At 29.9% G+C, this 16,437-nt stretch overlaps 4 protein-coding genes and 4 pseudogenes across 8 annotated transcripts, besides 4 other annotated features; 3 read left to right on the top strand and 5 right to left on the bottom strand.

The window, feature by feature from the left end:
- Positions 1–15,072: part of a mobile genetic element that runs on past the window's edge.
- Positions 785–1,439, top strand: TVAGG3_0192010 (uncharacterized protein; the record flags this gene model as incomplete). The annotated part of the gene is made up of 1 exon (XM_051226015.1): positions 785–1,439. A coding segment is annotated over one exon (655 nt), but the record flags the coding sequence as incomplete, so codon positions are not given.
- Positions 1,897–2,864, top strand: TVAGG3_0192000 (annotated as a pseudogene). The gene has a single exon. A coding segment is annotated over exon 1 (968 nt).
- TVAGG3_0191990 (uncharacterized protein) lies at positions 5,605–5,922 on the top strand (the record flags this gene model as incomplete). Its single annotated transcript, XM_051226014.1, has 1 exon — positions 5,605–5,922. One exon carries the CDS (start codon positions 5,605–5,607, stop codon positions 5,920–5,922), a length of 318 nt encoding a protein of 105 aa, XP_051111000.1.
- TVAGG3_0191980 (uncharacterized protein) lies at positions 6,952–7,383 on the bottom strand (the record flags this gene model as incomplete). Its single annotated transcript, XM_051226013.1, has 1 exon — positions 6,952–7,383. One exon carries the CDS (start codon positions 7,381–7,383, stop codon positions 6,952–6,954), a length of 432 nt encoding a protein of 143 aa, XP_051110999.1.
- Positions 7,591–7,618: a terminal%2Cinverted (terminal inverted repeat of Mariner transposon ID:TVAGG3_0191960).
- Positions 7,591–8,893: a mobile genetic element.
- On the bottom strand, positions 7,671–8,797 carry TVAGG3_0191970 (annotated as a pseudogene). Its single transcript has one exon. A coding segment is annotated over exon 1 (1,127 nt).
- Positions 8,866–8,893: a terminal%2Cinverted (terminal inverted repeat of Mariner transposon ID:TVAGG3_0191960).
- Positions 9,897–11,196, bottom strand: TVAGG3_0191940 (annotated as a pseudogene). The gene has a single exon. A coding segment is annotated over exon 1 (1,300 nt).
- Positions 11,568–12,651, bottom strand: TVAGG3_0191930 (annotated as a pseudogene). The gene has a single exon. A coding segment is annotated over exon 1 (1,084 nt).
- On the bottom strand, positions 13,943–14,576 carry TVAGG3_0191920 (uncharacterized protein; the record flags this gene model as incomplete). Its single annotated transcript, XM_051226012.1, has 1 exon — positions 13,943–14,576. A coding segment is annotated over one exon (634 nt), but the record flags the coding sequence as incomplete, so codon positions are not given.
- Positions 15,073–16,437: the final 1,365 nt, after the last annotated feature.

Here is a 16,437-nt window from a genome sequence, read left to right as displayed (position 1 = left end):
TTTATTTATCACTGGAAAATAACGCTTTACCATATTTTTAATCGTAATAAAAATGTCAATTATCAATATTATTTCGAATAATAGCTGTGAATTAAATTTAACAGTTAGCGGAATTTATAATGTTACTCTCGTTTCTGTGAGTGGTAAATTTAATCCCATTCTTTTAGACCCTTCAGATTATATATCATTTATTAAAGATGACCTTGAAAAAACGTATGATATGTATATAAATAATGTGATAGCGAAATGGGATATAACATGATTTTAAGTTATTTAAATGAATCATTTATCGTATGGTATGAAGAAAATTTTAAATCAAAACCGATAAACTTTTTGAACTTGATGAAATAAATAACCTTATTAAATTTCCGCTGAAAATTAAATTTTGTACTCCTCATCTTCGTTCATTGTTGGGGATATTAAATTTTGAAAAAGATGTTGGGGATGTTTTGTATTCTGACACTGGTTCCAATTTCATTTTAATCAAATGTGATAAGTTAATACCCCAATGAGATTTTCACATCAAACATTAGACCCTAACTCTTACCCATCAATACAAAACATTTTATCCATCAACTTAAACACATTTTCTTTATCATATCCGTTTCAATTATCCGGGAATTCATTTATTCTTCATTCAAAAGATTTATCAAATATTAAATTTAGAATAACTGACCTATTTGATTGTGATTTAGAATTCATGAATGAAATATTATGGCAATTTCAAATAGAAAAAATAGCTGATGAGATAACAGATTAAATATTTATTTTTAAATCATAATAAATGATTAAACAACAGCAACCACAGCAACTTAAGGCACAAAGCACCCAGGTCCCTCAGACCATTACATACGCCATATATGCATATAATTCAAAGACGGCAGAACAAACGCAAAGGTTGAAATATGGAGATTTGGAGATAGTATTGAAAAATGACCATTTCGAATTCGTTTGCAAGGGTGGTGCAGTGATATCAAATATAAAAGAAATTTTATTTATGAATTCAAAAATTAAAGGTATAACGGATGATATAACATCAATTCCACCAGAAGAACAGAGATATTACGCATTAAATGCATTTCCTAAAGTTTTGAAGATTGGAAGATTTAATTTAAATGAGGAATTCATAGAAGGTTTCCTAAATGACATAATGAAGAAGGCAGATAAGGAATATGTGGATAGTGAGTTAATGAAGAAGGCAAATTTGGTTTATGTTGATGAAAAAGATAATGAAATTAAAGAAAGGGTTGAATGGTATCATGAATGGACATCAAAGATTTTAAAAACTAAAGCCGATACAGGATGGGTTTCAGGATGTTTAGACCTTAAAGCGGATAAGGAATATGTTAACGATGAGTTAAATAAGAAGGCAGATAAGGAATATGTGGATAGTGAGTTAAATAAGAAAGCTAATATATCATTTGTTAATGAAGAAATAAAACAATCAGAGGTCTATTTTACTCCACCATTTTTAAATTTTATGAAATCATCAGATAAAACCTTTGATATAGATTCTTTTGAATGGATATGTTTCGATGGAGTGACCATGTATTTATTTTATACAGCTGGAGTGCTTTATTTTTTAAAACAAATGATTTTAAAAACTATGAATCATTTACTCCATCTGTTTTGAATCCTGATACACGAGAGCCAATCATTAATCCATTAATTTTATATGTTGAATACAATAACGGTAAATTTATGGGAATGATAACGGTTGGAGATGATTTTTACCCTTGTTATTCATTCGATTGTATCCAATGGTTCAAATGTAATTTAAATCAAGATGCTAAATTTAAATATCCAAATAATCCTATTAGATGTGTTAATAATAAATGGGTACTAATTTATGAAGTCAATCAAATTTTCATTAGTGAGGATGGGATAAATTATTATATGTTTAGTATGATGTCATCAGATTTGAAAATTGATTATACAAGTAAGTGGTATTACATTAACAACATGTATTTTATCCTACAAAATGATAAAATTTATAGATCATCTTCAATATCACAAGGTCAATTTGAACAATTTTTCAAGCTGATGGAGACATTGAAGCTTTATGTTATGGATCAAATGTTTATGTTCTCGTTTCAGGTAAATGGTCTATTCATATCCTGTAAGTTATAACAGACATATTTATTTATCACAGGATTTATCAAATTGGGAATTGGTTTATTCATTCACTCCAAAACTTACTCAAATTATAGATTTACAAATTTATTTTATATTGATGGGTATTTCATTGCTTTAGGATGTGGTGATTTAGTAAATATCAGTAGTGATGGAAGAAACTGGTCTGAAATCACAAAATTTCAAGATGTTAGAAAAGCAATTTTCAAAAATAATACGTTAATATTGATAACAAGACCAGTTTTAAATACTCACCCAAATTCAATATTATATAATAAATTCAATATTCATAATGGATTAAATACAATTCTTGAGATGATTTACCCCATTGGTTCTATTTATACGTCAATGAACTCAACAAATCCAGCAACAGTTCTGGGTTTCGGTACGTGGGAGCAGATTGTAGATAAATTCTTATACTGTGCGAACTCTTCAAAGCAAACAGGAGGTTCGAAGAAAATTACTGAAGCAAACCTTCCACCGCACACTCATACAGGAACTACAAACACAACAGGTAATCATTCACATTCAATAACAAAAAGAGGTTATAGAAATCTTGCAGCAGGTTCGGATAGACAGGGAATGGATAGATATGATATTTCAAGTGACCCAGTAGATTCAAGCGCAGGTATTTTCTGTGGAACCACAGGAAATCATTCACACACTTTCACAACAAATCCAACAGGCTCGGGTAAAGATTACATGCCACCATTTGTGACTGTATTCGCATGGTACCGCGTTCATTGAATGAACTAAATATATTTTATGTCTGTAATTAATTAGGTAATGAAGTAATGGATGAACTACAGAAATAAATGTTTACGTTAATGTTTACGTTAATGTTTACGTTAATGTTTATGTTAATGTTTTCAGGTTATTCAATAATTAATTATTTTTGAAGAACTGAAGGTGTCACTATGTCACCATGTGTCACTCGGTTATTTAACTTCTCTGAAAAAATGAGACAACATGACATTTAGACAACAACACAGGAGGAAGGTAGTTATGAATTATTTTTGAAGAACTGAAGGTGTCACTATGTCACTCGGTTATTTAACTCATGACATTTAGACAACAACACAGGTCATTCAATAATGACTTATTTTTGAAGAACTGAAGGTGTCACTATGTCACCATGTGTCACTCGGTTATTTAACTTCTCTGAAAAAATGAGACAACATGACATTTAGACAACAACACAGGAGGAAGGTAGTTATGAATTATTTTTGAAGAACTGAAGGTGTCACTATGTCACTCGGTTATTTAACTCATGACATTTAGACACAACACAGGTCATTCAATAATGACTTATTTTTGAAGAACTGAAGGTGTCACTATGTCACCATGTGTCACTCGGTTATTTAACTTCTCTGAAAAAATGAGACAACATGACATTTAGACAACATTTACGAAAATTTGATGCAGTCCAAAAATAAAGTTAGTTTTAAAACTATTTTTATTTTTTTATTCCTATATAAATGACAGCAACAAACAACAGCAACAGCAACTTCATCATTTCTGATGAACAAGTTATTGATTCATTAGCTGAGGAATTAGTTGTGGCAGAAACTAAAACCCTCAACGAAAGAATTGTGAAAACAAGATTGATTTACATAACTACCTCAAACATGATGGAGGAAGAGGAAGGAAAACTGGTACAGCTTTATTAGTAAATAAAATTTCAAATTTAACGATTATAGATGTTGATATCAATAAATCGTACAATGATGAACTTAAAGAAACAGTTAGAAAAGATATTTTATCAAAACTTTCGGATAAAGATGTTATCGTTAAACCGCTTCAGGAGGTCTTCACATTTATTGCAACACTAATTTCTTCTATGCAGTTTCGAACAGAATGATTAAATGTTATTCCTGCAATGATTATGATATTGACATAATGACTTCTATGATGATTCAAAGCGTTCATTAGTAGTTATGGGCTGATTCAAGAGTTCGCAAGAATCATGCAAGAACCAATCAATACATACTCATTCATTCGTGGAAGTTATGATTCAACATTAACTAGAACAGTGAATGATATATTAAATGATTTGAATATTAAGGTAAGAGTTGAACAGAAGAACGAAGAAATAAAGAGTATAATGAATGAAAACAAAGATGTAAACTTTGACGATAAACTTGCCCAGAGCATAGTTGATGGCATCTGTGATTTTGAAGTACATAATGACGGTGGAAACATGAATTTAGAAAAAGAAGTTACATTATTCACACTGTTTCAAGCAATTAATTCGTTTACCTAATCATTTAATTAATGAAGCATACGATAACGTTTATAACTTCTGCAGTTTAACAGAAAATGCTAAAAGTAATTTTGAAAAAGCACGTAGTAGATATGCACATTTAATGACTTCTCCATTTGTTTTGGTGAAGATTCTAAAACTTTATCAAAAGGAATATTATGATGAATATGTTTTGCCTTTATTACGTAAGCCAAAAATAACATTTGATATCAAACTTGATGACTCGTTTTGATAACAGATATTAGACGCAAGGCTGAAAATCATCAGTATAAAAAACAGTTCTGAAGTAATTGAGGATTTATCACGTGTAATCCGTTTTGTAGATTGTGGAAATAAATATTTCATTCAAAAGACTATAATATTCATGATAAAATGAATCAAATATCATTCGTTCTTCAATCAAACATGAAAGAGTCACTCAAAATGATTAAATTATTTAAAGAAAAGGTAAAACCATAACAGCATGGGACGTACTACTAAATCAATTGTCTTCATTAACTGTTAAGGTGTTTGCTTTAAATCTGATTCCCAGATGTTTTCTCAACGTTTCAAGGTTATAAATACAACATTCTCGAAAAACCAGATTACTCAAAAATTGAGATGTTTATGAATTTCATTAAAGAAGCCATTTGTGATAATAACGATGAAGTGTATAAATACCTTCTCGGCTGGATTGCATCAATGATTCAACATCCTGGAATCAAGAATGAAACAGCAATTATTTGAAAGGACTTCAGGGAACAGGTAAAAACAGATTCACAGACATTATTTCTGAACTTCTCGCTGGTTATTCATGTAAAAACATTACTGAAATAAGTGAGCTAACGGGTAATTTCAACTCAGTAGTTGAAAATAAAATGTTTCTTGTACTTAATGAACTCAAGAATGTAGGTGAAGACAGACTCGCAAACTTCAACGCTTTGAAATCAATTATTACGGATAATGAGATTAGAATTAATGAAAAGAATCAACCCAGAAGAACTGCTCAGAATGTTGCAAACTTCATTTTCGTAACTAACAACGTCTACCCTGTCAAAATTGAAGTTGGAGACAGAAGATACGTAGTTTTAAGGGTTAATGGTAAATTCAAGGGTCAATTTGATTACTTCAAGAATTTAATGGATTCATGCACTAAGGAATTTTATGATAACCTTTTAACATATTTTATGCAATATGACCTTTCATCATTTAATGTACGAATCATTCCGATGACTGAAGCCAAACAAGATTTAATCGAGTTATCAACAAATCCTTTAGATGAATGGATAAATACATATTATGATGAATTGAGTGCAGGTATGACATGTAAAAATGCTCTATTCTGCAAACCATCAGACATGAAAGACAAGAATTTCCAAATGAGCATTAAGGATAAATGTGATAAGAAACAGGTAAGAATAGATGGTAAACAAACATGGTGTTATGTTTTGAAAGAAGAAATGAAAGGATTATATAAACAGGTTGAACCAAACGATAATGAGGATTCATTTACTGACGATGAAATACCTGTAAATGAGGCAGTATAAAGTATGATTGGAATTTATTTTTGCATTAATCCTCCTGTGTTGTTGTCTAAATGTCATGTTGTCTCATTTTTTCAGAGAAGTTAAATAACCGAGTGACACATGGTGACATAGTGACACCTTCAGTTTTCAAAAATAATTCATAAATGCCTTCCTCATTAATCCTCCTGTGTTGTTGTCTAAAATGTCATGTTGTCTCATTTTTTCAGAGAAGTTAAATAACCGAGTGACACATGGTGACATAGTGACACCTTCAGTTCTTCAAAAATAATTCATAAATGCCTTCCTCATTAATCCTCCTGTGTTGTTGTCTAAATGTCATGTTGTCTCATTTTTTCAGAGAAGTTAAATAACCGAGTGACACATGGTGACATAGTGACACCTTCAGTTCTTCAAAAATAATTAATTATTGAATAACCTGAAACCATTAATGAAAACATTATTTTTGGGTCATTTACACTCATTACGATGAAGTCATGACAAATCATTTCCGGGACTGTTGTCAAAATGTCATGTTGTCACAAACTTTAGAACGGCATAATTTAAATTTTTATTTTTATCATAAATGGATACCCCACAAGCTCAAAATTTACCACGAATCATAACAAGGGAGGAAACGATAAAAATGATGCGAGAACTTGCTAAAAATAACAAACCACTAAAACTGAGAAAATGTGGTTATGCAGTAATGATGGAAAGAGAGATGTTGTCAAAGAGGAATAAAAATTAAATTTGGATTGAGTTTAAAAATTCATCTTTATTAAATTCATCTCTTCCAATCAATTTATTTATTCTATTAAATTCTTTTATTTTTGCTTCACTCAGTTTAAGGATTGAACGGTAAGTTTCTAATTTTTCGATTATTTCTTTATCGTTTTCAGTTCCATTTTTTATGGGCATCAACCCCACCGCATTGTGGCTTCTTTTTGTAATAGCATATTTTTGATTTAATTCTGTTTAGTTTCTTTTTATATTCATCGTCTGGACTCTTGACTGCTTTGTTGTCACTCATTTCTTACGAAATAAAAAAAATTAAATATTATTTAAATATAATGGAGTAATAAAATAAATCGGAATTTCTATTAATTTATTGTCAACTTCAACTAATGCATTGCCGTTAATATATCTAACAAATTCAGCTATTGTGTCAAATCTTCGTCTTCTTTTTGTCATTGATTTATCAGTTTTTCCATAATCGAGATGAATCAAAACTTTGTCCCCTTGTTTAAAATTCATGAGCCCCGAATTAATTTGTTCACGTTTAACATCATTCAACCTTTCCATTTGCTTTCTAATATATTCCCATTCTTTTGAAATATCATTTTTCATTTCCACTGGTTTCATGTTTATTGTTCTATGCCATGTATTATTATAATAATATACTAACTGTTGTATGATGGAGTCATGATTTCCATCCCAGTATATCTGACCGTTAACCCCTAACGCATCTCTAAGAGTTCTCATTACCGCATCAACTATTTTATTATGAAACGTATATGGAGAGGATGAAAAGAAAAAATTAATTTGTGGGAAATAATGAGTCATAGCTGCCTGAAATCCTTTATCACCATCACCCCTGATATTATCCACTCTTTCATGATCTAGTAAGTATTGAATAGCTCTTCTTGTTTCCTGTTCTGTTTTCCCTTTCACCGGAATGCAATATAAATATAGGGTGTCCAAAGGTGTGTTTAGCACAAACCTGAATACTGCGAATAGAAATAAACAAGTTACATATATATAAAGTTTATTTAAATATAATCACCATTGGATTCAATCACGCGTTCGCAGCGATCGATCCAGGCTTGAAAGACACGCTTTAAATCATCATGAGAAAATTGCTCAAATTGCTCTCTTACAAAATTTTCAAGATCATCTGGACTCGCGAATTCGCGTCCTTCAGCTCTCTTTTTTAGCGTGCCGAATAAATAAAAGTCAGAGGGTGCAATATCAGGTGAATAAATTGGGTTTGGAACAACTTTGACATTGTTTTCCACCAAGTAATTCATTACCTTATGACTTTTGTGAACTCTTGAATTATCAAAATGAATTGCAAACTTTTGTTTTTGTTGTTTGGATTTCTCAAACTCATCAGAATTGATAATTTGAGTAAGAACATTGTCAATTAGATACTGAGCATTCATCGCATTAGGTTTTTGAAGAATATCAATTGCGATGATGCCATTCACGCCCCAAAAAACCGACAACATCATCATTGTTGTGTCAATTTTTTTCTTCGGGAATGTTTGCGGATTTTCATCCTTCGGATCCACATGATTTTGGCTTCTGTTGCATATTGAAACCAAGACTCGTCCCCTGTTACTAAAAAGCGAAACTTCTTGGATTGATACGCACCCAATATAGAGAGGAGCTCTTTCGAAGATTGGACTCTAGATTTTTTTTGAACTGAATTAAGGTTGTGCGGAACCCAACGTGTATACGCTAGTTTGTAGTTCAAATAATTGTGCAGATAATAACTGACTGTTGTACGTGGTATCTTTGTCATCTCCTCTATCCTTATGAGTGATGCTCTTGGGTCTTCATCTAGCGCTTGAAGAATTGCTTTGATTTTTCTTTGATCCGGCGATTTTTTGTCAATTTTTATGATGGGCGCCTTTTTGTTCATGAAGTGATACATCCTAACATGATACGTTACAGTGGAATAGCTAGGTGCATCCATACCGAAGCATTTTACCAATGTCTCGTAGATTTTTTTACAGTCTTTGCATTTTTTTGCAAGAGCGAGGATGTTTTCTTTATGATTCATTAAAAAAATGAAAAAAATCCCGCCAAAATTTCCCGCGAAACCGCCTCTTGTCTCAAAATTCGTTTTATATCCCGGCATGGCGCCAAAATACAACATACTCATCATATACATATATTCATATTTTTTATTATATATTTATAATCAGCATATATCTCCTTTAATAGTCTCATATAGAGCGCTGTGCTAAACGCACCTTTGGACACCCTATATCTAGTGTTAATGTTAATGGCAAATAAATAAGTAACGTTTCCTTTTGAATATTCCAGATGATCGATTTCGTATGAATATGGATATGGAGCAAATGAAGGGCGACTAAATTTTTCCTTTAACGGTTGAATTTTTGGGTCAATTGGTTTATTTAATATCTTGAAATCCTTTTTAAAATCTTTTTGCTTCTTTAATGTTTGAAATGGATATAATAAAGTGAATGATGAAGGATTAACTGAAGGAGGAGGAGGTACTGTCGTTGGAGGTTTTGGTGTTGCAAGTGGTTTAATTTTATCTGCTTTGATTTTGGATTTCATTCCCCCCTTCATTAATTCTGGATGTATTCTATTCATTTGTTTTAAATATGCTGTATATAAAGGTTTGATATACTTTCCTGCTTCGAGTTTATGTTGAAGGATGAATTCCAAAAGTTGATCTTCATTTAAAAGTCGGGCTGAATATGGTTTAACTAATGAATCATAAATTAAAGCTTGTGCTTCATTTATGGTCTGAAGAACCTGGGTGTTTTGCACCTTTTGTTTTTGTTCCTTTGGTTTTTGTGGCTCAGGATTATATAATTTATATAATTCATCAATATCTTCTTCTGTTAATACTTTATTTTTGAAATCTTTCAATTGTTTAAGTTGTGATTTAGTTTTTCCCTTTGAATATTCATTATTTTTAATTTTGTCTTTAATTTCAGAAATTATTTTATCATGATATTTCAAAACTTCATTTTTATAATATGGATAATAATATTCCATATCATCACCCGTTATATTGTTATCATGTTTTTGGAGATATGATTTTAATTCATAATAATTAAGAAAATTTTGATTAAGTATTAAATCATCAATTAAAATTTTTAAATCTACGCTATTCATTTATATAAAAATAAAATAAATGTTTAAGGGTGCCCACCTCTTTGAATCATAGTATCAAAGCCATCATTAACGGTTCCTTTTGTCTCTTCTGTGGCATTTCATTAAAATTTTAAATTGTATTAAATAAATGGCATACAACATCCATTTTCACAACATACAGCCTTAGTGTGTGCTCCTGTTAATGCAGTCTTACCGATTGTGAAGCGAGTCATTGACCCATTTTTAAGTTGTAAATTAATATTCTGACCATCAAATATCAATTTATCATTTATTATATCCAAATAATTTTTAGGTGTTAATTGTTTATTTTGTCGTAAACTAACACCTTTCATTTTTTGTGCAATCTTTTTAAAATCACTTCCATCAATTGAACCGTTGAATGATGTATAACACTTAGGACATAACGCCACCATGTTATCACCTTGTTTCTCAATTGCTAAACCCAATAACTTCTTCTCATGTGCTTTTTCTTCAGCTTTATTCTTTAATTTAGGTTTAAATTTCTCATCAAAACAGAAGAAATCAAATGGTGCGAATTTGAAAATGTTTTTATCATAAAATTGTTTATCAGTAACAATTGCTTGAAATGCTTGAGTGTTAGGAAGATTTGGGTCGCCAGCGATTGCCCAATAAGATGAATCAGTATCACCTTCAATGAAATGAAAACGATTAACATCCATGCATTTATACATAAAATCATAAATGAAAACCAAATACCAGTATTTAGCATTATCTAAAGTGAAGAATGCCTCTTGTAAACATGTTTCACATCTATAAAATCTATCTTTAAGCATCATTTGATATGTATCCTCTCCTATTTCTCTTATGTTTTTAAACTTATTTGACATACATGCAACGCGTGCCTTCTGTGCATTCATTATTTTAGTCTTTGCGTAATTTTGTGTATTCATTGCATCGTAACCATATGATACATTAAGCGAAATCTTGCAAAATAAACTTTTTCCTTTATTTCCTTCTAATTCAGCCTTTTGTCTTTCATTCATAAATTTGTTCGCAAATTCATTAAAACAAGTGTTTTTAGTAAATGTTAAAATTGATTGAATGTCATCAATGATAAAATGAAATCTGTCGATTAGATACCAAAGATAATAAGAAGAAAATGGTTGATATTGGTTGTGTGTTGATGCTAACTGAGTTAATTTCCTCTGTTCTGGTCAACCGGTAGATTGTTTGATTCATGTAATTATACATAAAACTGCCAATTGTTTTTTCATCTGTGATAATATCTAAGTTTCTTATTATCGGTAAAAAAGTTAATGTAATCATTAATGTATTTTTCATCAATGTGACCCTTTACTTCAGCCACGAATAAAGTATTTTCTTTCTAATAATTCCCAGTGCTTTTGCTTTCTTTGTTGCTGTATCACAAATGATAACACCATTCAATCTTCCCGGCATATACATTTTATGGTCAGTATATTGAATGAAATCATGAGGATTAGATGAAAATGATGAAGGATATAATGAATTAAAGTCAACTCCAACGAAATGAGTCATAATGTTGGTGGTGTCCTCATTTGATACAGTTTTAGTTTCTGGACTATATGAAAGTTTATTAATGTGCGTGATTCCTTTAAGATTTACTCTATGTTGAACATTTGATAGACCACCAGTAATTCCATTACGGAGAATGTGATAAGCTTCAACTGAATCTAAAGTCATTGGTAAATTATTTTTTAATGCATAATTTCTTAAATTGATTCTTAAACGTTGAACATCTTCATCTTTATTTGATTTCACGACATTGCAATAACAACACATTAACTGACAATTTTCTTTGGTATGTGGTTTTTCATTATCGATTCTATCCAATGTTGGTTTATTTGCATATGTAAACGCTTTACCACACATTTTGCATTTAGATGAAAGGATTAAATCGTGATAGTATTGAAAATCATCCATTGAAACATTATTTTTAGTATCCCTTTCTGCTTTTTCATCTTGTTTCTTATATGATTCAATTTTATATTTCCAATACTTTTTCGTTAATTCAAAACTTGATTCCACATTTTCTTCTTCTGGATATGTTTCGTTAGGATTGAAGTTCTTATATGCTAACGCGTAACGAATCATTGATGCATTCGATGATAAAGAAAGATTATGAAGCATGTCAATTTTATAAACAAATGTTTCTTCAATAATTTTATCAATTGGGTCAATCATAATTTCAACGTCTTTATTGCAATAATGAATAAAATATTCTAATCTATTCTCAAAATTTTTAGCATCATTGAGATATATTTGATAATCTGAATCGGATATTGTTTCTTGTGTTAATGCTGAATAAAATGAATCTTGAGTGAATGGTTCCTTTTTATATAATTCATCTTCGTAATTCTCCCATGTGATGAATTGATAAGGGAAAAAGGATTTAACACGTGATTTATTGTTTCCGAAATCTTGAGTGAATTGGTCTAATGTTCCACCCGCTATATAATTTCTGATGTCAATAAATCTTAATTCATATGGACAGTTTGTTTTCTTTACATGATTGCTTAAATTGTGAAGAAGAACCCAGCATTGATTTTATTTCCATTTTGCAGTATTTAAATCACGAAGAATTAAATTTAAATCAAACTTTCCCGAATTAAAACCAATGATATTCACTTTATTAAATTCTTCATCTAAAAGCTCTTTCATTGCTTCCTTTTGTTTCTCATTTAATGTATTCATTAATTCTTCATATTGTTCAATATTTGATTTAGCAACTAATGAACAGGTTGAAAATAAAAATTCAATCCAATCAGAGATGAACGAATCACTTGATGTTAAGCAAAAATTCCTCGTAAATGTTTTATCACGGTCTACGACCTCGCCGCTTTGCGGCTTTATTTTGACAGTTGATGATACCATAAATGGTTTTAAGTAAGCGTTCAAAGTTGCACATTCAGAAAGTTGAAGTTCTTCTTTAGTCTCTAATGTTTCGAAGTCAAAAGTAATATAATATCTTGTTGGTTTATAATATTCCTGCAAATTATGTGCTAATAGCCATTGATATATCTTCTGTTTCGTGATATGTGGTGCATATGGTTGTTGTGTGTTTTGCAATTGAACGTCTTGAATTAATCTTCCATTATTTTCTTTACATTTCTCACAATGTTTTAAAAATCTTCTTTGGTTTTTCCTTTCTGGATCATCACGGATAGAATATACTTCTTCTTTGCAAAAGGGGCAAACTTTATATCCTGTGAGTGCTTCAACGTCTGTAATTCTGTCAGCGTGAAGTTTTCCACATGGACTCTGTGTTAATAAAATATTTACTGTTTCAAATTCTGGATCTATCATTATTGATTCCACTAATGGAAAGTCTACCTTGTTAATGTCTACGTCTTCTGGTTGAGGGTCACAATAATAAAAATCAATATTAACGTTTAACATTCTTGCTAACCTCTCACTTTCTGATGAAATGTCAAATCCTTCATATGCATCTATGGCTTCATTTAAATAACTTCTACGAGTTTTAGGATTAACACCATCAGGAATGTTATAGAAGCGTTTAAATAACCTTCTACCTTCGGCTCTTATTTGATTATCATTCATTTTAGCTGTTCCATTTTTGTTCATTTATGTAAGAATAAAAATTAAAAAATAAATAAAAATAAAGTTTATTTTTTTAAAGTCCGAGACTCAGAGAGTCCAGGGCTAAAGTCCATAAAATGAATTAAGAACACATAAATTTTTATCATCTGCGACGTGACGAATACATTTTAATTTACTCAAGAATGCGTACCCTGATACATTAAATCTAATTCCTGTCTTATTTAATTTCACAACTTTGAAAAGGAATGTATGAATAGCTATAAAATGATGAGATGATGTTTTATGGGTTGCTTCCATTTTTTCTGAAATAAATGAATAAATATAATGTTTATAAGTTTTCATATCTTTTATGTTCTTAATAACGAATGGTATAGACCTTTCACTTCGTCTTCCTTCGGTGCTGTTCTTTCATATGAAACATTATTGGTATCTTCAATAATGAAACCACAATCGCATAAAATTTTATATGTACCAATTGTTTCTTTTGATATTTTATCTAACAAATCAAAAACTTTATCAACACCTGTACATTTATTTAAATAATAATTTGTGTAAATATCATGGTCTTCTTTCTTAATCGTATTTGTTGCATATGTTACATTTTTCAGTGCTTTTTTGAATTTTTCAGAATCAAGAGGAGGTGAAAGTAATATACATGGATAATCTCCATCGTCAATAAACTGAAGCTTATGTTTATGAATAAATTTTGTGCCTTCTTCTGAAAGTGTTTCGTCAATATCACCATCTAATAAATTTTTAGTAGATTCCAAAAAGTAATTTTTATATCTTTCCTCATGTGATTTTTGAACTTCTGATTCTGAAGCTGGGATATTCATTAAACCCTCTACTTCATTCTCAGCATTTCTCAATTCACTAATTCTTTCATCTATTTCATTTCTTAATTGTTCCAATTTCTCAATCTCATCGTTATAATATTCATCTTGTTTAATTTTTTCTTCAAAATATTCAGGAGGTGTTTCAAGGCTCTCTGAGCCCAGGTCCTCTGGACCATAAAGAGGAATATTCTCCTGTTTTTCAACTTTTTTGGGATATAAATATCTCATTATAGCCTTTTTAGTAATTGGTCCGTTATATTTAAATTCATTCAACAATCTGGAAAACTCTTTCACATTCTGCATATATGTTGGATAAGAACCGTCTCCAAAATTTTCTAAAATATTTTCTAATTCTGAATTAGTGAACTTTAAAGATTTCAATGAATTAGTTGTTATACTCATTTATTATAAAATAAAAAATAAAAAAAATAAATTTAACTTAGTTTTAATTTTACGTAAGAAGTCAATTTTTTATATACCGTCATTTGTAGGTATTATTTCTATCAGATAAAAATTATTTTTCTATTTGTCATCTTTATATAAAGATAAAAAATATTTTTGATTAATAAGGAATTAATTTCATTTTATGTCTTATAATGTGCGCATATGTATTTAAAAGGCATTCATTGAATTGCTTTTCAATCTCTTTCTTTTTTTCATCTTCGAATATTATATCATTTTCATGTTCGAAGCTTGTAAGTTTGTTATCTTCAAATATTATATTAGTTTCATATATCAAATTATGATATCGGTCATATTCTTTTAAGTGATAAATAAATACAAAATTTACGGTTCCTTTAATTTTAAATTCAAAATTAATTTTACAACAGCTTTGTGGATCAATTAGTAAATCAATCAAATAATGTTCAAAATCAGATATTATTCTTTTTCCATACATTTTATATTAAATAAAAAAATCTAACTTTATTTTTTCGGAGTTTTGTGACGAAGTGCGAATCTTCACTTCGTCAAAAATATATTCTTTTTATTAATGGTAATATAGGAATTGTAGGAATAAAAACTTTTTACCCAGATTTGCCTTACTTTTACCACCTCTCTAAAGCTGGGGACACCGCCTATCGTTGTGAGTAGCTATTAAATAGAACCACCAAGGGTATTTTTCGAACTGCTGGTGTAGTGTAGTGGAAACATCCGACTTAATGATTCATTATGCCAAGGTTTGATTCCCATTTAGCTAATTTTTTTCTTTTTTGGATCATGAATTTTTTTTTGGGTCACTATAAGATTTGTTTCATGTTCTAAATCTGCTGCATATGTAATCTATTTTTATTTATCTATTTTTTAAAAATCTATTGGATTGCCAAATTTGAATATATTTAAAATCATAAAAATCCAAAAAAACTATAAATATATGTTTTATGCATAGTGCCGATACTCAAATATCAGATTACTTAGATCCATGAATAATATCCGAATTTTTTTTCTTAAAATTAAACTTCAAAACTTCTTGCAATCTTATTCTTCATCAATTGTAAATTTTTAAAACCATTTTTTAAAATAATTTTGCGTAAATTTTATTCTCATGTTGTTTTAATCGAAAATTGATACATTTTCAAAAAAATAATATTGACTTATGAAATTCATTTTTAAGGTGAAATAGTATTGTTTTTATTAAAGTATATGAATAATATATAAAAAATTAATGAATAATATAAGCAGATTTTTAGTTTACAAAACAAATATGAGCAATGCAATTTCAAACTTTTGCTGGCAATTTCGATATTGCTCAAGTTTGTAGTATTTGTGATACCTATAACATCGGCTTAATCAAAATTCGATTTTTCTTATGAGTTATTGAGAAAATTTGATTGCAATGAGAAGGATTTCGACGTTTTTGATAAACTAAGAGCTGAGCTTTAGGGGTTCAGTTCATTTATGGCTGTAGTTTGATGCGTAGATCTCTTTTTTATTGTAAATTCTTTCAGCATGGAGATCGAGAATGAATCTTTTGAGAACTTTATGAGTTTTTACACCCGTAAAGAGGTCCTTCGAGGAAAGATAGTCCAGACTACATGAAGATGTGGGTTAACCAAAAAAATCCGATGGTTTCCCCATATTCATGTAGATCTTCGAAAAAATGAGCACCAAAAAAGCCAAAAAAATAGGCTTTTTATTGGATTTGTACACTAGATCAATAACCTATTTAGGATCTGACACTCTTTTTAGCCAGAGATATGAGGTCCTTTCTAGGAAAACGATCTATTCATCCATAAAAAAAATGAATTATCGTTTTCCCCAGAAA

The sequence above is a fragment of the Trichomonas vaginalis genome, chromosome IV (genome assembly GCF_026262505.1).
Source record: "Trichomonas vaginalis G3 chromosome IV, whole genome shotgun sequence".
Lineage (NCBI taxonomy): Eukaryota > Parabasalia > Trichomonadida > Trichomonadidae > Trichomonas > Trichomonas vaginalis.
The sequence above is the reverse complement of the archived record's forward strand: the minus strand, read 5'-3'. Positions and strand labels throughout refer to the sequence as shown.